General features: G+C 41.3%; 1 protein-coding gene across 1 annotated transcript in view; it reads right to left on the bottom strand.

The window, feature by feature from the left end:
* The window catches only part of CAMK4 (calcium/calmodulin dependent protein kinase IV), a 290358-nt gene that overhangs the window by 98098 nt on the left and 166205 nt on the right, over positions 1-26055 (bottom strand). The window contains exons 3-5 of the mRNA XM_056138994.1: positions 20572-20634; positions 18226-18308; positions 3105-3177 (exon numbers count right to left, since the gene is read on the bottom strand). Coding sequence (XP_055994969.1) covers positions 3105-3177; positions 18226-18308; positions 20572-20634 — 219 coding nt within the window. The remainder of the gene's footprint in view (positions 1-3104; positions 3178-18225; positions 18309-20571; positions 20635-26055) is intronic.

The raw sequence follows: 26055 nt of genomic DNA, 5'->3' as shown, positions 1-26055 counted from the left end.
AGAATGAAGTAGTAGCAAAAAGGAAGAAGAAAATAATTCCATGTATGGAGTTAATTATAGTGCTTTGTTTCATATAAAACAGTAGAAAATAATATCATGGATCTCAGTAAATGCATCATCATTTAAAATAAATTAAAAAATAAAAAATTTTCATTTTTCCTTCAATGTCTTTATTCATTTAAAAATTTCAGTAAGGACTTTTTCTAAAATAGGAGCTATTTATGACTAATGAGTAAAAATTAATCAAAATATTTAGTATGTATTTATTAAGCACATATTTTCATGTTTGTATCATTTTACCATACCTAGCAGATCATGAAATGATTGTAATAAACCTGAAGATGATTATCATCATTTCTCTATCTGTTGAGCACTAGTATGATATAGACCTAACGATATAAGACCTTCCAGGCTTTATATCATTAATTTTCTTTGAGTGACCTATTGGATTGAATGTTACATTTACTTTACATGAGGAGATAGGCCCAGAGATGTTTTGTGAAGCATCAGACTTAAAATATAACAGCTCCATTTGAGCCCCAATGTACTAGAATTATGTTCTCAGCTATCCACCTTATTTGGACAAAGTGTTGATGGACTTCACAAGGAAACTTACTCAGATAATCTATGTCACTAGAAATAGAATTCCAAAATATTATTTTAGGAAGTAAGCTGACATTACTGACAAAATGAAAAGTGATTACATAATAGAATTCTAGGCTTACATACTTAAGGATAGAAATTGAAATCCAAGAGAACATTATAAACCATTCCAGAATCAGTCTTAATATAACAGGGAGCAAGATTATCTCCATGGGTATTTGAAGGAGGATTAAGCTAAAGTTGGGAAAGTATAAGATAATATCAAGGAGATAAGTACTGGAAATGTTGAAAATCATACCTAAATTAACAAGCTTAAAATCATACCTAAGTTAACATTCAGGGATCATGAATGTATTGATGAAAAATCTGGAATGGGTTAGTTATTCTGTGAAGACGTATTTGATCATCGGTATTTACAGAGTCAGATACTGAATTGTGTATTATGTAAAGTTTTGTAGCATCCTCTACAACTTTCCTATGCACCCAGTTCAAACTTTTTATCACCTACAAAGCAAAAAGACCAAAACATTTAATAGGAATAAATCATTTGGGAAAATAAGCTATAAGGTTAACTGAACTTGGCGTCAACAGCTCAGTATGGATTTGGTGGCTTCTAGTCTCTAGCACTTCTGTGAAAAGTGTAAAGACCTTCCTCCTCATCACTGACTCATAAACTAGTTACTAAGTCCTTCCCTCCTTCACTCTCTCCTTCCCTCTTTCTCACCACCTTTCTCTCCCTCCTTCCCTTTTTTCCTTCCTTACTCTCTTTCTCACCTTCCATTTTTTATTGTGAGAAAATTCTTTGATAGTGTGTTTCTGTCAATGTGACAAATTTCCAGTGAGACTGAATAATTTTTTAGTTAGTAATTAACTGGACAACACAACATATCTCTATTGTATACACTTTTATAGATTTTTTTTACCTAGATTTTCACCCCATTCTTTTATACTCAGAAAATAATCTGTCCCGGTTTTATATTCAATAAATCAGTTAATGAAGTGTTCTAAATGTATTAAACACCATGAAAAATGTGGGAATATTTTCACCAGCGTGTTGACTGTAAATAATTTCTGATTAATTCAATCCAGCAAAGCTCTTTAAAGTTCCATATTTTTTATAAACATGTGTTCATTGGTTTCCATTACTAACTTACAGAATTAGACTGTAGTTTAACATTGCAATGTACATTTATTTCTCTTAAAATTAAATTACTGAGAGTGACATGCCATAGAGATGCTTCCAGATCCTGCCCTAGGCTGTCTTATCTAAGGCAACCTGGAGGGGGGGCGGGTGAGTTCCCCTCTCCACCCGAACAGAGTCCCAGTAGCTGAAAACCTCCAGAACTTAATCACTGCCATGCTCATGGCCGCTCTTCACAGGTGGGATGAGCCTCATCCATGAGGGAATCTGCTGATTTTAAAACTCAGGTATGCAGGACTTGTGACCAAAATCTCCAAACTCACTAGAAGTTGAGAATGGTGACCTCCCCCATCTCCCTGTTCTTCTGGGAGCCTGGCAGTCATGCCTAGGAACTGCCTCTGGCTCCATATAAGCTCACTAAGTGCCATGATCCAGAGATTCACAAACAAATTTCAGAAGAGAGCAACATGCTGCAGAGACCCCAAAGTCACCATCCAGTTAAAAAATTAACTCCAGTTGTATCACCCTATTTAAAATTTTAGAATTCCTGAAGTGACATCTCATACTCTATACTACTGTTGTACTAAGAGTAGCACACCACATTGGATGGGATGTAAAGTAGAAGGCAACCAATCTCGGGGAGAAAAAAATATATAAATAAGCATACAAGGCTCAAACTTTAACAACATGTTAGTAATCTTTTATACAAGGGCCTAATGGTTCCAGGGTGAAATACAAAAACCTTCACACACTTTCTGAAATTTAAGGAAACTCTTTTGGATGATCTTTAGCGGATTATTCAAAACAAGCGATACAAAATAAATTATTTAGGTCCTGCTTGCAGCAGGGTTTGGAGGTCGGGGTGAAAAAATTTGAAATATAGTGGTGGGAAGATGTAATGGTGGTAGGATTGGTGTTGGAATATTAAATGTAATAAATTATTGTGAACAATTTCATAAAAATAAAAAACTTTAAAAAATCCTGAAAAAATTAAATTGCTAGTTTTTTCCTTAATTTATTTCTAGTCTTAAAAGAATTTCTATTCTCCACAGTCTCTATCTCTCCACTTCCCTACCTAAGAACAAAAACAACAAAAAAATAAAAAGACAAAAGGAACAATTAAAGGCACCATGGTCTGATTTGGTTTTATAGTAATAGAATAAGCATTTTTTGAGAAAGCTAGTCATATCACTCAAAGCTTGAATGAGCAGAACATATTAATTCATTCGATATATCTTACAGTAAATATTTTGTTTTCTTGCTGTGAATTTTTATGGCTTTTCAGATAGATGGTCTTAGAGTCAGAAGTTTCTTAAGGGAGATGACAAACAATCACATCACAGTGACCCCTTATACTTACAGCAACAGCCTCCAAGATCTGCTTAACAGCATCTGCCGCATCTCGTTCACTGTAATACCCCTTTTCCACAATCCTAAGGAAGATAAATGAGGAAATGATTCTCAGATATGTGCAATCAACTGAGTCGCTGTTTACACATCATTCACGAAGTTAATGGCAATGAAGATGCATCTGGGCAGCTGCAGGAGGCCACCCTGACTCCATGCTAAAGGGTATCATAATCTAAAATCCTTGGGTCTAGCAATAAAATGAGAAGCACTTGCTTCCCTATACACTGAACTGTCCATCCCACTTGAAAAAAACATGCTTTTAAACTTCACATACACAGTCATTTGTAACCTATCCCAAGGAAAAAACATACCATGAACTATCTGATAAAACTGTCACACAGCTTCAACAATTACTGAAAATATGGCAAAGCTTGTTTATTTATCTGATTACTTCTCACTCCTTTAGTATTTTCAAACAGCTACCAGACATTTGAAAATTTTATCCATAAATGTTTAAGTATCTCTAAAAGATAAAATTATTTTAAAAAATTAACAATACCATAACAAATCCCATCAACGGCCAAGACCCAGAGACTATAAAACCCAGCTCCCGGAAGAGAACAGCACGGAATCTCCTGCCCCTGCGCCTGGCTGTCCTCGCCAAGGCCCCTTGGAGGGGGGTGGGTTGAGCTTCCCTCCTCGCCCCGAGCAGAGCTCCGACAGCTGAAGACCTCCAGAACCAGCCACAACCATGCTGAGATCACTCTCCACACGCATGAAGTTACTGGGAGAGGAACAAAGGCATGCGGGTCCCGGGGCTGAGATCTCCAAGCCTGCTCGGATTGGGGCTGAGCATCCTCCACCCAGATCCTCCATCTTCCAGTAGACAGGGGTCACACCCACCAACTGGCTGCCCCCCCGGGGCCGTGTAATCCCATCAACGGCCAAGACCCAGAGACTAGGGGCCGTGTGACACCTTATTATCTCATTCTTACTTTGGACAACCTGGCAGGCTACCAAATGTAACCTGCCCACACGGGAGAGTCTGACAAACTCCCCGTGGTACACCCAATATGCCAAATACCAGTAACAATGATGGGTCTCATTTTCCTAACCTTGAAAGAGCCTTGAATATGGCACTTTTTAAAATCTCAGGGCTAGGATGAAGGAGACGTTACTGGTGCCTGCTTGAGGCAATCGACGATCAACAGCCAACCTGGTTTTTCCTGCCTCTTCTTAATAAAATATTTGTTATTTTTATCTACTTTGAAGACCTTCCTAGCAACCTAGGAGGATGTAGTGGGTAACTCCTGGTGGTACTTGGCCAGTAATGAGGGCAGTCTGTGTAGCGCTGGTCCAGCGATGTGGCGCTGCTCGCCGGCACCTGGTGAGACAGCCCCACAGCTCACAGGGCTCCTGCGGAGCCCAGTCAGGGCTGAGGTCCTGGACCCACAGTGCACACTCTCAGCCTTGGAGTTTCCTCCTCAGCCCAGAAATAACAACATGCTCTTTCTGTAGCAAAGTGAACAAGGAATTTTCTAAATTTCTTGTAAGTTTCAGGAACACTCTCCCAAGATGTTTTGCATTTCTTTTCTCCCATTGCTTTGGCTTTCTTCTTGTCAGTGACACACATATGAGAGAATTTTCCACTTTTTATTCATATATGTGCTGTTCTGTGATATTCAGAATTTTAGCTTATTTTCCAATATTCAATTATAACTTCATCAGTTTTGTTAAGTTGTGATTTCATCCAATTTTACCCTTCTCACCTGAACAATGCAAGGGGCCAACAGCAGCTTCAGGTGCTACTGGGGAGCACATTTTGTCTCTTTGCTTAAAGAAGGTATATTTTCAGTGGCTGCTGCATAACTTTTTTCTAAAAAGAAGGATCAGACCAAGTAAGTCTGGAAGAGGCTGAAGGAAGCATATCATGCTTCTTAAATTCATTTTGTATTGAAATTAACCGATACAGTTCTATGCTATTTAAAGACAGACTGCTTTGTACCTAAGATTTTAACAGTTAAAGGTCAGGGTATCTTTCTAGTTCCATGAGTCTTGTCTTTCTGGTTATTTGGATGAGACTAAAACTATGACTTTTGAGATGGCATGTATGTGCGGGAATCTGCATTGTAAAATCTTATCACGCCAAAGGTTGTGTTCACGGACTCACTGCATGGCACTGTCTCACCGCCCGCGTTCGGTGCTATTGAGCCACTGTGTGTGGCCTGGATCGGGATGGCTGTTGGCCAGTGGCAGACGGAAGAAACGAGGGCCAGGATGGTAGATATCAATAGTAGTTTATTCCAATCCTCTTCCCTCCTGTGTCTCTTTGCCTTCTTCTCTCCTGGGCCCCAATCTGGAACCTCTCTCCTTCTGGCTCTGACTCTGGATCTCTGGAACTCGAGCCCTCTTGCTTCTGACTCCCTCTCCGGGCTTCAAAGCTTAGTTTATATAGCAATCATGTAAGGCGGTGACATAAAGGTGGGTTGAATATTAACAAATCAACAATGAGAGGTAAAACCACTCCTCCAGGAGATTAGCTCAAGGATAAAATCTCATCTAAAGAGATTACTCCAGATTACTAAGAGATCTGCTCAAGGCTGGGATCCTAACAAGGGTGTGTTCTTTCCTCAGCCAGTAATCTACTTAAACAGTTGTAGTAAATCTACTTCTAATATTTCTAGGAATGTCATTCTGTGTGAGCACAGTAAGAGATATAAACATCTCATTATACATTCTGCAGTCTTCAGGCCAGGTTAGTCTTCCTAGCCCTAATAGGGTCCTAGTCTCGTCGTTACTTACTTTGGACCATGACAGCATTTGTCCATGATCATGCCCTCAACTTATAGTTGAGTATCGTGGCGCTTTGTCCTGGCCCATTTCGATGCCAGGGTAGCTCACAGCTTTCCCTGGGTCCATTCAGTCCATCGTCGGGACCCTGCTTTTAGGGTGCTAGGAACTAAGGGCAACTGAGTCAAGAAAGCAGATGCCCAGGAGTAAATATTATTCAGAGTCAATCAACTCCCAAGTTACAAAGCATAATATTAACTGTCTTCCTGTGTCCACACAGAAAGGACATTGCTTACAATACAAATTCAGTGTTTTTAGATGGGTGTGACCTGATAAACCTAAGCTACCTGAGGAAGGACAAAAGAGTGTTATCCTACACTGCATCTATACACCAATTACTGGATTCTTTTGCCTCAGACTCTTCTGACTCCAGGAGATACTTATTTCAGAGTTTTCTTAGCCTTGGCTACTTAGTTTCGGTAAACATTAGGTGAGTGGTGGTACTTCTCCCATTCAGACTCTGGATAAACAAAAAGCCTCATGATGTCAGCTATTTGGACACTGATTCATTCCCTGTTGCCGTTTTTCTTCCCAGAATTTCAAGAGGAAACATTAATATTACTATCTATGACCAGGTTTTGTTAGATGTTTTCATCTGGGAAAAAGATGTAAAGACAAGTTTGAGAAAATTCCATTCAAAATATATAGATGTATTTTTTCTGACACCTGGCAGTGCTCAGGGCTTACTCCTGGCTCTGAACTCAGGGACTGCTCCTGGCAGGGCTCAGGGGACCCTTATCATGCTTGAGATACAACCTGGTTGGCTGCATGCAGGGCAAGCACCCTACCCACTGTACTATGGCCTGCCTGATGCATTTTTGAATAGAAATATAATGCGGATCACACACACAGTTAAAACTGTTCCTAACAGCCACCATAAAAGCAAAGTAGGTAGACAGTTACTTTACAGCAGAGACAAGGCCATCCACTGGAGAATGGAAAATCTCATCAACAAATGATGACACTTTAAATCCTCACACTTGTACAGCTTGGAGAAACCCACGGTGTGCCCCCAGCACCCTGTGGGGAGCCCTAGAAACTGGGAGGGCTCGCCAGAACAGGGATTTCCGAGTTCCCAGAGGCCTCCCATGCTGGGGCCTCAGGAAGATTTCTTGGAGGGGAAAGTGAATCTGCATTTAAATTCCAGTTCTGCTCCTAATTATCAGGATTTTTGAGTAAATTCATTTAATCAGCATTTTCCCCAGGTGAATACTGATTCCTGCTTTTTGTATTACATGAGTATTTCAAAATGTCAGAATAAAACAAGCTGCAGAGGAACAAAACATGCGAGGGTCATGAAAGGTAAACTAGTATAACTAGGGGAAAAACTATTCAATGGGGTGGGAGAGAGACACAGGAGCTCAGGCACCTGCCAGGCACTTCCCTAGTCCAGCGGGAATCTCGGCTCCATGATGACCACCCAAACACCAGCAGGGGCCACAGATGAGCAGAGCCAGAAACATCCCCTATGCACTAGCAGTGCCCCCCAAATCCAAACAAATAACAAAACATCTCAAAATAAAAAGACAAAACTTTTACTATTTTTATAATTTTCTCTTGGTATGTTTAGACAGTTAACAGAAAGTGAACAGCAAATTTTTCAGAAAATATTGTTTTTTAAAATTTTTTTCCCAGCTATAGCACTGTAGCACTGTCCTCCTGTTGTTCATTGATTTGCTCGAGCAGGCACCAGCAATGTCTCACAGCAAATTGTGAGAATTGTTGTTGCTTGTTGTTACTGTTTTTTTGCATATTAAATATGTCAAAGCGTGTGGTCAAGATACTCTCAGTAGCTTGCTGGGCTCTCCAAGAGGGGCGGAGGAATTGAACCCAGGTCGACCATGTCGGGCCGCGTACAAAGCAAATGTCTTACTGGCTGTGCTGTCACTCCACTTTCGCAAAAGATTGTAAGTTCTCAAAATAGCTACAGTTAAAAGCTGACTTTTCAATTGATAAAATGTTTCCAATCTAGGGGATGGAAGAGGAGGAAAAGCAAAACTATGCACATGGAAAAATTAAACATTATTATACCATTTTAAATCACACACAAACATTATTTGCAATACAAAAGATACAAGCTGTGTACAAGAAAACAACTCAATAATATTATTAAATTCAGAAAAACTATACCAATTCAAAGCTTGCAATTATTTCATTTTCCCCATTCAAGTGTTTAGAATGTTATCAAAGAAACTTAAGCTTGAGGTCAGGGAGACAGCACAGAGATTATTGGTATGGGCATCTTCCCAACCCCAGTTCAAACCCTGGTTTCACGTGGCCCTTTAGCACTGCTGGGTGGTCCTGCGACCCCCCACCCAAAGCCATAATAGGTGACCCAGGTGGTCCCAGCCGAGGCAACACTGCCCAGACCTGGCATGGAACTTCCAGCCAGCTTCACTGAGAGTCATCTGGAGGGGACCCCGGACTACTAAGTTGCACTTGCACCAAAAAAAATAAGAACTCAGGTTCTCAAAGACAAAAGATGGTATATATTTCCAAATGATTTTGGATGACCATTACATGCTATGATCAAACAAAATGTGAAAATAGATCATCATATTAAGGTCATTAACAGTTTCTTAAAAACCTATTTTTATGTTTTCGCTCTAAGAAGACAATTATTTTCCAGTTTAGGACTAAATTGTACAGTCTACTGACTTCAAATCTAAATGGGCTAGCCCTGAAGTACACTCCTAAAAAGTTAGTTTCAGGATGAAGGATCACTGTCAGGTGCTCGGGGGCCTTGCCTACCATTCCATCATTCGTATATTTGGTTCTAATTGTGGGTTTTGTGGCTCATCTGTCAACCAGCTGCATTGTCATCAGTGCCCCCTCTCTCTGTGGGAGTTGTTTGCTTGCAGGATAGTTTTCCATCCTTTAACTTTGAGTCTGTGTTTGCTCTTAATCCCCTCTCTCTGTGAGCTATGCCCGCAGCCTCACCACTGTGGCGTCCTTTACTCCTGTGTGCAAGGAGGCACGTTATTAAAGCAGCAACGGAAAGGAACAGCCAGCATAGGGGGAAGTTTCTGAATCATTTACTCCTGCTAACAGATAAGCACAGGTTTCCCCCCAAAGTTCCTTACGAGACTCGGGAGAGCTCTACCACAGCAGCCGTGGGCAATCCCTCAGAGGCTTTCTCGTGGCCTTGATGACTACAAGTGGAGACATCAGAGTGCACAACCACAGAGCAAACCTTATTCGTGTGCCACGGCAGCTGCCCAGGGGAGGTCGGGAACTGCTCTCAGGATTCCCTCTACTTCGCCCCATCAAGGTCTCCAGCTCTCTGTCACATGTGGTGTCGTTGCTTTTCCTTTGGACACAATGTGGGGCACTGAGTCTGTGTTCAGAATATGGCCCATGCTTATGTCTCAGCTCTGCATGGATGGAGGAAGGGATTTCCTTTGGAGCCACTTTCAGGTGGGAGAGAAGTAGGTGTTTGAATAACGGTTTATGGGCATTTTAGTCAACCAGGTATGGCTGACTGTAAGTTCAACTTACAGAATAAGACTGGAAGTGTGCGGCTCAGAACCTTAGCTCTGTGACAGTGTTGAGAGGTGCATGGCAGAGAAGCAGGCATCTCACCCCTGTCACAGACTCAGCACACAGGGAAGCATCCAGTTTGCCTGCTCTCTAGTGAGTGCCCAGCAACCAGAAGTAATCCCAAGATATTTGCTGAATCAACGAGATGGGGAGATGGAAATGAAATGGGGAGATGGAACTGTTAGAACACATTCTCCCCATTACCTGGTGAACTATTTAATCAGAATAACATTAATTGTGGAAAAATAGCAAAGTTCAAGTACAGGCTGTTAAACTAGAGTTGAGTTGCTAGCAATGTTATCAGTGATCAAGCACAGGAGCAAAGACTCACAGTGACTGCTATATTTAGGCCTGACCACAGGCGTGGTCCAGGCATGCCCGCCTGTGAGAATCATCATTGGTGGGATTCACCATGGCAGACAATTTCCTCCCTATTCTCTACTTTGGTGGGATTCTTCAGCTACTCCCTAAATCAATGTTTTCATTATCCACAGAACACAACTGAAAGCCTTCCTCAGAGTAAACAGTCAAATACTTGAGGGGCTCCAGGAAGAGAGCTCAAAAGAGTGGAGAATGTGCTCTGCACACCAGGCCCCAAGTTTATGTCCAGCACTGTGTTCCCCCTGCCACCACATCTCGAGCCTCACTGGGTGTGGTCCCCACAGTCCCCAACATCACAGGGTGTGACACAGAGTGTCTACAGCAGGGCTGAGTGTCAACTGGAATGCTTTCCAATTTCCTGGGCACTGCTGATGAGGCCTCCTCAAAAACAAGTGTATAAATGAATCAACAAATAAATAAATAATGCAGAATTGCTATCAATTGCCAATTCAATGGATTATGGAATACTGTCACATGTAGGTTTGAATTCTGACAATTCCTCACCTGTGTTCTTTTTTTTTTTAACTGAATCACCATGAGATACAGCTACAAGCTTTCATGTTTGAGTTACAATCATACAAAGATCAAACACCCATCCCTCCACCAGTGCACATTTTCTACCACCAATGTCCCAGTATATCCCCCTTTCCCACCTTCCCCTGCCTCCATAGCAGACAATTTCCTCCCTATTCTCTACTTTGGGGCATTATGGTTTTCAATACAGATACTGAAAGGTTATCATGTTTGGTTCTTTATCTACTTTCAGCAAACATCTCCCATCCCGAAAGATCTCGCCAACCATCATTTTCTTAGTGACATCTCTATTCCAGCTGCCTTCTCCCCCAGCTCACGAGACAGGCTTCCAACTGGGGCAACATTCCTGGCCCTTGTGTCTACTGTCCTTAGGTGTCAATCTCATGTTATGTTATTTTATATTCCACAAATGAGTACAGTCCTTCTATATCTGTCCCTCTCTTTCTGATGATGCATGGTGCTCTTAGCATGATGCTCTCCATGACCATCCACTTATAAGTAAATTTCATGACTTCATCTCTCCTAACAGCTGCACAGTATTCCATTGTGTAGATGTCCCAAAGTTTCTTTAACCAGTCTTCTGTTCTGAACACCTGTGTTCTTTACCATGAGGAATTCATCATTGCTGAAAGGATGACCTTATCACTGAACTCCCAAGCGATGCTCATAACAAGTATACTGTCCAGGGAAAGAACATGCCCTTGGTGCTGCTTTGGCAAAATCTTCAGGGTGGCACTGATGTGGAATCCCACAGACTCCTGTGTCTGGGAAGCCTGTTCTGAGAGTGGCTCTGCTCCCTACTTTCCCTGCTGGCTAGAAGAGAAGCGACAACTCCTTGTTCTCCCCGGTGACTGGAAAGAAGCAGGAGGCAACCTGTGGTGGTGACAGCAGTTCACAGTGTGGCCTCCATTGTGAAGTCTCCTTTCAGCCAAGTCACCAGCCTTCAGACCATGACTCAAACTCAGATCAGTTCTCTGCTTAGTCCCCTAGAATCCCCCTGCCCAGCCCTGGTGGAACAGACCTGGAATGGTCCCCGGTGAGGGGCCCAGGACACACCCTGTGATGCTGTCATCACTTCCCACAGTGTGAAGGGGACGTGAATACGGGAACACTTGGCACAGAGGGTAATGCTGCTGGACGCACTAGGACACCGAGCTTTTAGATATTACTGCCCTAGCATAAAATATTTCAGCTTATTTCAAAATAAAGTTATTAAAATTTAACAGAATATATAATTTGTTTTATAAATCAACAAATAATGATTTCTATGTAAACTTAGTTGAAATCAGAAAACAAAAATCCAGTAAAATTGAACCATGCATAGACAGCTTAGACAAAATATACTTGCGACTTCAACTTTCAGAAGTCATTAAGTAACCAATAGAAGCTTTATTTTTCCCTCTCCACTATAGAAATTTTAAATATATAGACATATATCTTAACGTATACATTCATATCTATAAAGCAATATACCCAAATATTTACTGATCTATGTATTTATAGATAGATAGATAGATAGATAGATTCTAACAAATAAGAAGAATACTTGGGGAGAGTTTTAGTAGGCTGTGGCCCAAGGCGGGTGGAGGGTGTAGACCCAAGATTAAACCTGGCCCAGATGGAGGGTATCCAGTCACAAAGGACAGTGAGAATCCTGGGGCTGGGGGATAAGAGCAGATGAAAGGAAGCCTCCAAACAGACAGACACTCCTTCTCTCGAGTGCAACCAGAGAACTACAGGGTGAGGTCATTGTGCCTGCACGGAGGGCAGAATCAGGTAGGGCTAGGCGCCCGATCACCGGCACAGGGTCTCCTCACAGGCACCTGTGCTGGCTGGAGACAAGGAAAGCGGGACAGGAACCGCGGGGTATAGTGCACAGAGGCCCTGACAGGGACAGGGCTCAGCGGTCTAAGGAATGCTGAGGCATCAGGGAACCACGGGGTTGCAGCATCAGGGAGCAGGGATAGTGCGGACAAGGACAGCAGGCGCTGAGAAGGGCCTGCTGAGGGGTGCCCAGGCCACAGAGCCGAAACAGGCGCACAGGGCAGCAGGAACCATGCAGTGACTGCAAAGGGCGAGGCCGGGACAGTGTACATCTCTACTATGGACACTATGTTTCTTTCTTACTGTCCTAGAGGACTGGCATATTAGAAGAAAACAGAGAAGTGAATAGAAAGGAATTCTTAATATCATACATATTAAATGTTTGTCCATATCAACGATATAGGAGAACCTTTCCCCAACATAAGAACAATTAGAACAAGGTAAATAAAAAGTATTTTAGGGGCTGGAGAGTACAACGGACAGGGCACTTGCGTTGCACTGGCGAACCCAGTTTGTTCCTGGCACCCATTAAGGTCCTCTGGGAGGTCTAGGAGTGACGCCTGAGGTTAAAGTCAGGGGCAAGCCTGGAGCAACACCCGGTGTGGCTCCAGACCTAAACTAAACCAAACTTAAGCCTCTTAAAGACACATTTAAAAACATCAAAGGAGAGAGAGAGAGAGAGAGAGAGAGAGCGAGAGAGAGAGTAAGGGGGAGAGAGAGAGAGAGAGAGAGAGAGAAGAAAAGTGCCTGCCATAAAGGCAGGCAGGGCATGTGCAGTGGGGAATGATGGGAGGGATCCCTGAGCCGATCATTGCGGATGGGGCCTCTAACAAAACAAAACAAATTTGTTGTAAGGTTGAGACAAATTAAGTAAACTGCAGAAAAGTATTTATTTATGTCTTTGGATTACTGATGCTCATTCAGTCCATTCATTTATTTGTAAAGAATAATTATGCTATGGAGGTTGTGGGAGGGATACTGGGATCATTGGTGCTGGAGAATGGGCACTGGTGGAGGGATGGGTACTTGATCATTGTATAACTTAAACACAAACATTAAAGTCTCTAAGTCTACAACTATACCTCACGGTGTTTCACTAATAAAAAATAAAAAAAGAATAATTATGCTAGTAATTTGGGGCTGGGGAAATAGTACTCTGGGTATGGTGCTTGCCTTGCATGTGACCAGGATTTGACCCTTGGTCTCCAGCATCACATATGACCCCTCAAGAACCATCAGGTGTAACTCCTGAGTATCACTAGTTGTGGTCCCAAAACAAAATAAGAAAGAATAATTATACCAATAATTAAAATGTTACTAGAGTGACTAGTTTGGTTAGCCTGTTCTAAAGAAATTTATATGTATATATATGAACAAAACTACATATGCATCCTGAAAATATATGCATGCTGAAAATATATGCATGAAGCCTCACCAAAGCTAGACCATTTGAATCTGTTGCCAGAAGGTAACAACTCTGTACTTTGTAACATTTAAAAATAAAGAGAAACTTTAAAAAGTAATGTAAGTACTTTTGAAATTTCCAGAAATAGTAGTAACTATTCACTGGGTAAAGTTCAATTGGAAAGAAAGGGGTGAGATGTGCATATCTCAGGAGCCTCAAGACCTATCCTCTTTAGATATCTTGCTCAACACAGTCCACTCCATTCATTCATTCATTCACTCATTCAGTAAAACATTTGTTGAGCATTTTGTGTGTGTGTGTGTGTGTGTGTGTGTGATTCAGGCACTCAAGCTGTATCAACAATTCTGTATCAATCTCTTTCTGGTTTCTGTCTGCCCTTAGCTTTTAACCTATTCTCAACACAATTTTTTAAAAATTTATTTATTGAATCACCATGAGAACAGTGACAAAGTTTTCAGGTTTAAGTCTCGGTCATACAATTATCAAACACCTATCCCTTCACCAGTGCATATTTTCCACCACCAAGAACCCCAATATACTCCCCAACCCACCCCTCCCCGTGCCTGTGAGGCAGATGATTTCCACTTACTCTCTCTCTACTTTGACTACATTCAATATTTCGACAAAAGATGCACCATTATTATTTGGAATTTTCCCCCAACAATCAAACCTGCTGAAATGGCATCATGAAATAATTTGTTTTCTGTTGCTGGTTATGAAGACAATATGATGTAAATTTTGGATTTCTGATATCTTACTAAGTAAGTCTGGAGAGATTTCTGCCAAAAGCCACATAGTTCCAATATTGGTTTGTGTGCCTCTGGCGCCATGGTCATTCTGGAGAGCTGCTCATGAGGGGCAACTCATGGTCTCGTGGGGTGGGAAGGACATGCCAATTCTGCCCCCCATCCCATGAGGCTGCTGTTGCCCTGTCACTGCTAGCTCATACCTGGTTGTCCAATAAGCTCTAAGATGGCAGCCATCGTGCTGCTGGGGGAGGTGTGGAAAGGCAGAAGAGACAGACACCCTTTCCCTCCTGGGAGGCCACAGAACTGTAGCTTAATGCATAGTCCATTCACATTTTTGTCAAAAGCTGCTGGGTTCCGAATTAGGTCCATGTGCCTCTGGGGCCACGGCTGTGCTGGAGAGCCACTCGTGGGGGGCAACTCATGATCTTCAACACAAATTTTATACCAGAGCAGTTTCATGACCATTGGTAGGTAATATAGGTCTACTCAGTGTTTTCTTTTAATTTGTACTTTTTTTTTTTAAACCTTGGTGACCCATGAGAGCAAAAGAGGAATATTCCTGAGAAGGTAAAAAGGCTATAAAAAACGTTTGTTATGTTCTAACATATTTTAGGCATACCCACTATTCACCCTCAAGCCCTTACCTGGAGTGATAAACATAAAAACAGTGCAAATTGGCTGCAATTGGCTATAACAAAACATGATTTACTCTGCAACCTGAAACTCTTCACATGCTAACAGATTACAGTTCTTTATTCATTATTTTTAAGAGTATCAGTTTCTACAGTATTTGATTATAAAAAACTACTTTTAGCAAATTTTTAATTTCTTAATTTTCATAACTTGTTTTCTCATAAAATGGTATGGTAAGCGATGAAGAGAATTTTTCACGTATCTTTTGGCCTCCTATATGGTTTCTTTAGAGAAGTGAATTCATCTCTCCAGCCCTCCCCCCATTATTTTAATAGGGTTGTTTAAGATTTATTGTTGTTGTTAAGTTTTACAAGTGCTTTATATGGATTGACTACTAATACTCTGTCAAATGAGTCACTGTCACTGTCCTCCCGTTGTTCATGGATTTGCTCGAGTGGGTCCAGTCACGTCTCCATTGTGACAATTGTTACTGTGTTTGGCATATCGAATACATCACAGGTAGCTTGCCAGGCTTTGCCGTGAGGGCAAGATAATCTTGGTAGCTTGCCAGGCTCTCCGAGAGGGGCAGAGGAATCGAACTCAGGTCAGCCATGTTGGATGCTTGCAAGGCCCTACGCAAGCAAATATTTTCTCCATGCATATAGAATGGTCTTAACATCTTATTATCTAGTTCTTACTCTGGAGAACCTGGCAGGCTATCAAAAGTATCCTGCCCTCACGGCAGAGTCTGGCAAACTCCCTGTGGCAAATTCAATATGCCAAAAAACAGTAACAATGATGGGTCTCATTCTCCTGACCCTGAAAGAGCCTCGATTGTGGCACTTTTTAAAATCTCAGGGCTGTCCACTGCTGGCAAAGATCAAATGGCTCAACCTCTTTGAAAAACATTAGAGATGCATCTCAAAGAATTAAGAATTGAGTTTCCATACAAGGGAGCAATTCCACTTACTGGCACTTATATATACCAAGGCTCTCCAAACATTAATTCCAAAAGATATTTGTGCTCCTAAGTTATTTATGTAAATTACAACACTATTCACAGAAAGAAAAAAAAAGATTTGGAAACAACAGTTTAAGAACAGATGAACGGATAAAGAAAATGTACTGTTCACAGACATGCACACACACATGCACACATGCGCAAGCACACACACACAAGCACACACACGCATACACCCTGGAATATTTCTCAGCTAGAAGGAAAGATAATGTCATGCAGTTGCCCATGATGTGGATGGAAGCAGAGGTATCATGAAGAGTTAAGCAATCAGAAGGAGAGGGACAGGTAAGAATCCTCTCTCATTATGTGGGCTAGAAGGACACATAATACGGGGTTTTAAAATGCCCGAAGGCAACAGACCTGAGAGTTTGTCCACAGAACTGAGCTTACAGGGGTGGGAGGAAAGTGGTGGTTAGAGGGAACCTTGGTGGAGGGAAGTGGTCTTCTGAGGGTGGTACTGGAATATTGTATTCATGGAACTATCATCAACAGTATTATAAATCATGGCATAGACCTTATTGTTTATTTTTAATTTATTGCAGCTAGAAATTTTTGTTTGCTTTTTTTTATTTTGTTTTGTTTTGTTTTTCTGAGCCATACCCAATGGTGATTCGGGCTTTATTTATGCTCAGGGATCACTTCTGGCAATGCTCATAGGACCATATGGGGTGCCAGGGTTTGAGCCCTGTATCAGCTGCATTCTCATGCTTTACCCTCTGTACTGTCTCTCCAGCCCTGAAATTTCAGTTTTTAAACTAGGAAATAGATGCATTAAATATTAAACTGGTTTATTCTATTTTACTCTTGTCTCCTTTTACTCATTCAGCATTACAAACTTTTGTCCACTGGCAATTTTTCACTCTCTCTTTACTTACAAAAAGATTTCTTAAAGTAGCATTTTTAATAGTGGCATGATCAGTGTATGAAATTTTGAAGAGAAATTTTTCTTTTATTCCTGTAGCATAACTTTGGTTTGTCATTTCTCCCTGGCTGCAGGGAGCTTAGATTTATATTGGGTTACACCCATCAAAATGCTCCCCAGGCACTCCCATTCCTTTTGTATTTATCTTTAATTTCTCTGTGCTCTTTTCCCCAATCCGTTAATCACCAATTCCCTCTAAACAGTACTGTGACTTGTAAAGTCAAATCTCTCAGAAATCTCTGATTTTGCATTTGTAAGTGAAATACTGCTTTTCTCCTCCCCTTATGTCTTTTTGCATAGTTGTTTTCAGAGCAATATCCTTTTTGTATAGACACAGGAAGATGCTATGCTTTTGTAACTTGAGAGTTAATTGACTCCAAATAATATTCACTCCTGGGCATCTGTTTTCTCGACTTAAGCCTCAGTTGCCCTTAGTTCCTAGCACCACCAAAGTAGGATCCTGATGAATGGACTGGATGGAGCCAGGGCAAGTTGTGAGGTACCCTGGCATCGGAAGGAGCCAGGCCAAGCACCATAATACTTAACTATAAGTTAAGAGCACGGTCACGGACAAATTTTGTCATGATCCAAAGAGTAACAACTTGGATTAGGACCCTGCTAGGGTTAGGAAAGACTAATCTTTCCTAATCTGAGCACTGTAGTTTTGGATCTATAGCGAGATGTCCCCAGAGAGCCACCCTACAAGCTTAATATATCTCTTATTTTGTCCATACAAAATGACTAGAAAGATTATTTAGAAGTAAATCTAAGATGGTGGTTGGACTAAGGAAAGGAGAAACACACCCCTAGGTGGTATTTTGCCCTTTGCTGCAGGAGATTTTCATTTTATCTTAGAAGAGCTTCCCTCAGAAGGAAGGGCTTTCATATGTTGATTGTGCTACCTCACCTGGGTATAGCTGCTACCCCCAATGCTTGGAGGTTGGGCTAGATCAAGGCTGCGAGATGGAGCATGGAGAGACTAGCATGGGGAACTGGAGGAGATGGGAATGAGGGGCAGTGTGAGACTGGGATGGGGCACTTAGTGAGACTGGAACAGGCATTTAGGGAGAATGGAATAAATGGCAACTGATCACCAACCAGCTTGGCGGCACTGTTCCCTCCTTCCTGCATCTGTTGGTGGGCAAGAGAGACCACCACCACTGCTGCCTGCTCACTTATTTATTTTGTGAACATACACAGTTCCTTCTTGGTATGAGAAGCAAAACCTGTCTGCATCCTAGGACCACTCACCTGTCAAACAGCTCTCCTCCTGTCACGAGCTCTAGGACCAAACTGATTTCTGCAGGAGTCTCAAAGATCTCTTTAAGTTTGATCTGAGGAAAAATTTATAGAAGAGTTTTGAAAATTCCTTACTTTTCAATGTTTGAAAATAGCTACACTATGGCTATAGAACTGCTCCTGTAATGGTAAAAAGTTAAATTCTAAATCAGGACTTGATTTCTAGTGCAGGTAGACATTTGTCATGCTGATTTGCTTTATTTTTTTAAAATCAATTTCCTTATTTTTCCAAAGATCCATTTAAGCCTTTACATTTTTCCTCCCAAGAGTTAAAAAAGAAACACTTAAAATATTTTTATTTTCTGCATTAATCCAGAATTTGAAAAACTAAGCAAATAATACAAAACAAACAGTATTTTCTAAGACATGGGCATGATCATTACAAGAAAGGCAAATACCCATTTTTCCTAGGAAAGAACGTGGAATTTTTAGTCTGAGGTAAAAGAGTGTCCCAGTGAGTCTGTAGGGAACAGTGCTCTCAACAGAGAGAAAGTCGCTGTAGGAAAACAAACTTCTTAGGAAAATGAGAGTGGCAGGGACTGACTATACACCACAAAGTTCTCAGCACATCCCAGTGACCCACCCAGTTCTGGGTATTTTCCTCCTACATTTTAAAATTTACATACCAAGTTTGATCTACATTTATATAAATTTCATACTGATTTCCATTTTTTTAAAAAAGGAAAGATAATGTCAAAATGTTGACTGCACACAGCAACATGCTCACTGCTTACCACAGCCCTCAGCGCCTAACCAAAATGGTAAGAACTCTGAGTTGACTCCTGGAAATAAGGTTCTGAGTCCTCAGTTCCAAATCATGACTGCTTTAGATACTTCTTACCACCCCATTTCCTGATCTCCTTGCTTCCATACAATTAAGGGTGATCTTGTGACCAATGACGGCCACAGAAATCTGAAGGGAATCAGTTTAGCTGGAAATTCTTGTAAAATATTTTCTCTTCTAATCAGACCACTTCTTGTGAGCCCTTTGCAGACTATGGAGTAACCATGCCCAGATCATGAAACTGCTTATCAGTACCAAGAACAGTAGCACCCAAGGGTGGACAGTGTCTGGGTCCTGTCTGTACCCTGAGGTGATGCAGGAATAATAATTCCTGTTATGCAGGAATAATCCACCATTCCAGGCTCACGGATGTATCTATCAGAGGACCCTCCCACCTCCCCTTCACCAGTGATGAGTTCCTTCGTGGAAGTCCAGAGGAAATCTCTAGGGAGAGAAGCAGGGTTTGGGGAAAATGGTTCCTTGACCTCCCTGGAATCCTCAAAGGAGGTAGTCTCTCTTCATCCCCTCAGAATTGTTAGAGATGACCAGACTCTTCCTCTGGGTAGTCCCAACCAGCGCCACCCCCCCCATCCTAGTTTAGATACACCCCTCATTTTTGGTATCAGAAGGAACCACTTTTAGACAACAATATTCAAGTTTTAAGGCTTTGCCGAAGTCATCTTCTTGGAGATTACAACTCTCAAAAAATGAGTAAAATATATTTAATTAGGTAACTCAGTTCCTAAAATCATTGAATATAACTAGAAAATAACTATGGTTTATTTTATTTTATTTTATTTCATCTGGCCCAGAAAGCTTCCTGCCAGACTGCTCCTTAGTACCTTTGACTGGACAGCCTGAAGAGAAGCTGCCGAGGGCATTTTACTTCCCCTATTCATGTCAATCATTTATTTGAGTCCTCACACGGTCTCTGTAGCAGTCTTTCAAAGAAGACTGAAATGACTTTGGAAAGCAATGCAATTTTTCTTCAACCTTTTTCAGTGGTGGCATATTAATGAGATAGATACACAAAAGAAGGGAAAAGCCAGTGTGCTATTAGGGTGATAAGGAATGCTCCTAATTTCAGTGATCATTTCACCACAGATATAAAGAAGCTGCTTCATTCAGTTTGAAGTTTTTAGAGGCTATTATTTTAGGATTCATTCAACAAAAGAATTGAAAAAAAGAAAGAGAGAGACAGAACAATAATACAGCAAGCAGGGCACTTGCCTTGCAAGCTGCAGAGCTGGGTTCAATCCTGGCTCCACATCTGGGTCCCTGAGCTTCACCAGGAGTGAACCCTGAGCCAGAGCCTGGAGGAAGCCCTGAGCACTGCTGGGTGGAATAACCCTGTGCTCTTTAAAAAAATTGAAAAAAATAGTGTGATAAGGATAAGAGGTGGGTCAGAGTGGTATTGGGGTGGGGGAAAAATTCCTCTTTATCAGCAAAGAACAAAAATCTCTTTCTAGAACTGTGAAGATCATTTGAAGACAAAGATAAAAAAACGCACTTACAATGTTTGGATGTGAGAGGCGAAGAAGAACTCCTATTTCAGTTCTCACGATTTTTTTGTCCACCTAAAAAGACAAAATAAAAGATAGACTGAAAGAAACTGTCTGCAGCAAGAATCAGAAACAACCATGCCCGGGTCCATCAGGGAACAGCAGAGGCTAGTACCTAGGTGTTTCTCTGGTGCCTCTTTCTTCCCTCCTCTCCACACCCCAAGCTGTTTCCCGCCTTTACTGTTGTTTCAGATTAAAGAAGAACAAGTTAGAAGCAGGAATCACCCTTGTTGGAACCCTCACTCTCCCCTCTAGGAAAGGTCAGCCCATCACCATGGAGATGAACATTCACCTCTGCTCCCCACTTCCATCTCTTCCTTTCTTTCCTGAATCCCGCTCCCCAGCCAGGAAGCCTTGTCCACTGCCTGTGAGACCCAGAGGTAGTGTCCAACACTGCCCAGCCCATCAGAGCACTATGATCCGGGCCCAGGGAGAGTCATCAGGCAAAAGCCATGCAAAAAGTGTTCTCCACAGAAGCGCTGCTTAAGTGACTGAAAAATAAGAACTTCTTTTTCTCTGAAGCCATGAGAGCAAAATAAAAGAGAGAATAACATCTCTCATTACCAGTGGTCACTGGTTTTAATACCATGTGGTTACCACTTAGCTGAAAATAAAAAGGAAGACGGGGAGAAAAAAGATAACATTTGTGAGTTGAAAATAAGCACTGCTTCCCTCTCTGAACTGTCCATTAGACAAACACTACGCTCCTATTCTACTTAAGTTTTCCAGGTTAGTTTCGGCTGCCGGCAGCTATCAACAAAACACATTAAGCAATATATCAATAGAACCTGCTCTTGAACAGGGCTCTACTATCTGAAGCTACCCAGAATGCTCAGACTGTCAGACTGCATGATTTTATAAACAAATTTAAGAGACTTAAGTGTAATCTTCTGTCAAGCTTTTTGGGAGAGAACTAGGAGTTGTCTCTGTACTGAAGAGTGAGGGCCAGGGATACAGGTCAGCAGTACAGCACCTACTGTACATTTATGAAGGCTCAATCCACGAGCACATACACAAAAACACAAACGAGAATGAATTCTACCTGTTTTTCCTCTGGGGAAGAAACAGGGGGTCAAACACAGATTTTAAGATGATGATATACAGCATTCATTTACTTGATTTTTATTCTCCAGTACAAAATTTAACCAAGAAAAAATTCTTTGAAAATTTAATAAATGTGTCTTGTTCTCTGAAACAACTACTGTTTAATATTCAGTGTTCTCAGCCAAGAAAATGGGCAAAAATTAGAATTAAAAGGAAGAAGTATACCAAATAAAATGTACATACACATGACTGAATGAATTAAAAACTGGGCCAGTCAGTCTCTGACACTAAGGAAAGGCCGTTTGTTTTGCATTCCTAGGCTGCCTACTGCTGGGGTCAGATACAGGGCGCTCTGCAGGTGTGTCCTGACAGCCACTGCATCACACCCTCCCAATATCCTGATGTCCCAGAGGTTAGTATTTCCTTCCTGCTTTGAACTTTCCAGGCTCCTGGGGAGTGCAGGAGAAGATTTGGGTTTTGTCATTGCAATTTGTAATTAATGATTTTCCTAGAAAATAATTATCAAGCAAGCCACAAAAAATCAATGGGCGGCTATCCGAATAGTCGTTACTGATACTTGCAATTAACTTCCAAGAGCTACTATAATTAGAATCATGAGATGCAACAACAGATGGCTCTATCAAACCAGCACTACAATAATGACACCTATAAAATATACCTTCAGTATCTAGCAATTTTCGTTGCTCATAATTTACAATCATAAAAAAACACGATAAAAATGTAAATGTGTACATTTAACTCAAATTTTAATTAAGATAATACATTTTGGTGTAGGTTTTCCAGAAAACAAAGTGTGACCAGGACCAACGAGATTGTGTTTTAGTGAGGGGCACAATCCCAGGGTGGTGAGCCTGGAGACAGTCAGGGGAAGTGGGAGTAGAGTGTCTTACTGAGAGCAGGCAGCACAGGGCTGTTCCAGGGAAGGGAGCATGGAGACGGCAGTGCAGCAGGAGTCTGGCAGAGAACAATGAGCACAGGAGCTGTGCATGGTCCGTAAAGACGCAGCATGTTGTGAGAGCTGTGTCTGCACTGCAGGAATGATGGATGGAGACAGAAGTGGTGAATGTGCTGAAACACGGGAGGAAAGGAGAGACAGGGGCCGTAACTCTAGATTTCCACTGGACTCAGTCACTTGGTCTACGCAAAGCCTCTTAGGTCTATGCCTTGCACCAAGAAACGCTCACGGTGAGCGTCAGGTGTGTCAGCCACAGCACTGTCAGACACAGCAGCGCTGTCACTAAACCTCACTTCATTTTTTTTTTTTTGCAGGAATTCATGCTATGATTTTTTCTTAACCTCACTATTCTTTCTCTGGCTTCTTTGGCTAATTTTCTATTTCAATTCTGACCAGAATACATTATGTAAAGTTCAGAACAACACTCCTCAAATTCTTCCTGGAAAAAACAAAACCTGCATTTTGAATGGACACATGAATGTGACCCTGTTTTCTAAGTATCAGTACTAATGCCGGCATGGCCTTGCTTGATGAGATTTGACCCCCAAAGCTATGCTAACCCCAAGAACAATCATTGAGAAGCCAGGAAGACTGTGACAGAGCTCAGATTCATTCCCTGCTTGCGGCTGACCCGGCTCCCTTCTGGAACTGTATGATCCTGGGGCACTGCACACTGCCAGGAGGTACCCTTAGACCTCCTGAACATAACCCGTGAACATCCCTGCCCAGCCCCACAACTACTGAAAAAAAAAGGCAAAGAAAGCTGGTGTGGCCCACAAGAAAAGCTATGAACTACTGTTCGAATGTGCAAAAATCAAGCATAACTCAAGACATTTTTGTTAAAAGTTTTCCTACAAAAGGCTATTAATTTACTCAATTTAAACTAAGCCTGCCTGTTCTCTTTTCTTCTTGGTAGAACAGAATCCTGAGCATCTAATGACTGCCTCACTCTGTCACAGTCTGCTCTGATAGTGACCAGTGTTTGTTCTAGTGGCTGTTCTTTGCCACTTCAACCATTTCTCCTTTAAAATCACAGATGCTCTGAAATGCTTCCATCAGCCTGAAACTTTTGTGGGGATCTCCTTGCCACCTCTTAGTCACTCCCATACTAAAATGTTTTAGCATATTTTAGCAACTGAAACTTGACTACCATTCCAACCATTTTAACAACTTCAACATCCATGCAGATGCTCAGTCCAATCTTCTTGCCTTTTCCTTCCTGGTTTCTCAACACTCTTACCCTACACTTCTCCAGAAAACATTCCTATGAACATTATCATTGCCATCCATTGTACCAATTTTTAAAAAATGTATTTCAAACAACACTCTTTTAAAAAAATTTATTAGTGAAACACCATGAGGTACAATTGTAGACTTAGAAATTTTTGTGCTTGGGTTTCAGTTATACAATGCTTGAGTACCCATCCCTACACTAGTGCCCATTCCCCACCTCCAATGCTCCCAGCATACCCCCCCCCAACCTCCCTGTGGCAGGGCATTCCCTTTTGTTCTCTCTCTCCTTTTGGGTGCAAAAGATGCATTGAGTGGCAATCATGTTTGGTCTATAGTCTGCTTTCAGCATGCATCTCTCATCCTGGGAGGATCCTCCCAACACCCTTTACTTGGTGCTCCCCTCTCTATCTGAGCTGCTTCTCCCCCAGCGTGTGCTTACTTTTTATTTCTCAAGCTCTTACTTGGCTTGAATATTGTGATCCATTAGTATAAGTACGGACATTCATATTACACCAGCGGCTTTGCTCTTGTCTGCCATTGTACATGTCAGACAAAACACATAATCTGATCAACTCTATACCTCTCTCATCCCTTGTCTGCACCTTAAGTTAAGTATCTAGAAGAAAATCCATACTGTGTTAACTGGTCCCATTTTAAATGTATCTCCCCAAACCTCAAGTGGCCTGTGATTTTCCCAATGTTCTACAATGCTTTACACTTTCTCCCTCCGTGTTTCATAACCTTCTGCTTCCCTTCACTTACTTATCAAAATCTTGCATATAACTCACTGAGAAGGTATAAAAATACAAAGACATTGAAAAATAGAAAAACATTCAATATGTTTTCATCATCTACTCTATCAATACATCTTATCTTCAATTAATTTTATGTATTCCACAAATAATTTTAAGCATTAACTGTGTATTGATGCTATTTTCGGCATGAGGATACTATAATGAACAAAATAAACATTCTAAGAAATTTAAGATCTAAATTTCTTAAATTTAGATTAAGCTAAATTGAGCTTAGGCTCTAGATAAAATAGCAAATAAATATCATATGCTAACTTACCACTCCCAACTTCAAGCTGACCAATCTAAGTCACCATTCTGGTATGAATTGTCTTCTGCACTAAAGACTGTAGAGTATTCCAAAATTTCCTACTTCCTACTTGTATTACTTTTGATTTTTCCATGCTTTGATTCTTACTTTTTTATTTTAATGAATCATCGTGAGATACATTTACAGACTTACAGACTTTCATGATTATATTTCAGTCAAACAATGTTCAAGCACCCATCCGTCCACCAGTGCCCATTCTCCACCACCAATGTTCCCAGTATCCATCCCCCCAACCCCACCCCTTCCCACCTCCTGCCTCTGTGGAAGGCATGATCCCTCTTATTCTCTCTGTTCTTTTGGGTATTATGGTTTGCAATACAGGTAACAAGCAGTCATCATATTTGGTCCCTAGTCTACTTTCAACGTGCATCTACTATCCCAAGCAATCCCTTCAACCATCATTAATTTAGTGGTCCTCTCTTCATCCCAGCTACCATTGTTTTTTTTTTTTTTTTTGCTTTTTGGGTCACACCGGCAATGCACAGGAGTTACTCATCCCAGCTACCTTTTCCCCCAGCGCATGAGATCAGCTATCAAGCTGTGGGGCAGATCTCCAGACCCTTCTTTCAATTGTCCTTAGGTGTTTGTCTATTATGTTACGTTACATTACACAAATAAGTGCCATCCTTTTATGTCTGTCCCTCTCTTTCTGACAAATTTCACTTATCATGTTACACTCCATGTTGATCCAATTGTATGCAAATATCATGACTTCTTTTTTCCAACAGCTTCATAGTATTTTATCGTGTTGACATACAAAAGTTTCTTTAACCAGTCGTCTGTTCTCGGGCACTTGGGGTTTTTTTTTTTCAGATTCTAGCTATTATAAATAGAGCTGCGATAAAAATACAAGTTCAAATGTCATTTCTACTGTACTTTTTTGCATCTCCAGGATAAATGCCCAAAGTGGTATTTCTAGTTTTTTGAGAAACGTCATATTGTTTTCAAAAAAGACTGAACCAGTCAGCATTCCCACCAGCAGCAATAGGGTCTCTTTCTCCCCACACCCTCACCAACTCTGGTTGCTTTTGCTCTTTTGGATGTGGACCAGTCTCTGGGGT

This window comes from Sorex fumeus, unplaced genomic scaffold, assembly GCF_029834395.1.
Source record: "Sorex fumeus unplaced genomic scaffold, SorFum_2.1 ptg000131l, whole genome shotgun sequence".
Taxonomy (NCBI): Eukaryota; Metazoa; Chordata; class Mammalia; order Eulipotyphla; family Soricidae; genus Sorex; species Sorex fumeus.
The sequence above is the reverse complement of the archived record's forward strand: the minus strand, read 5'-3'. Positions and strand labels throughout refer to the sequence as shown.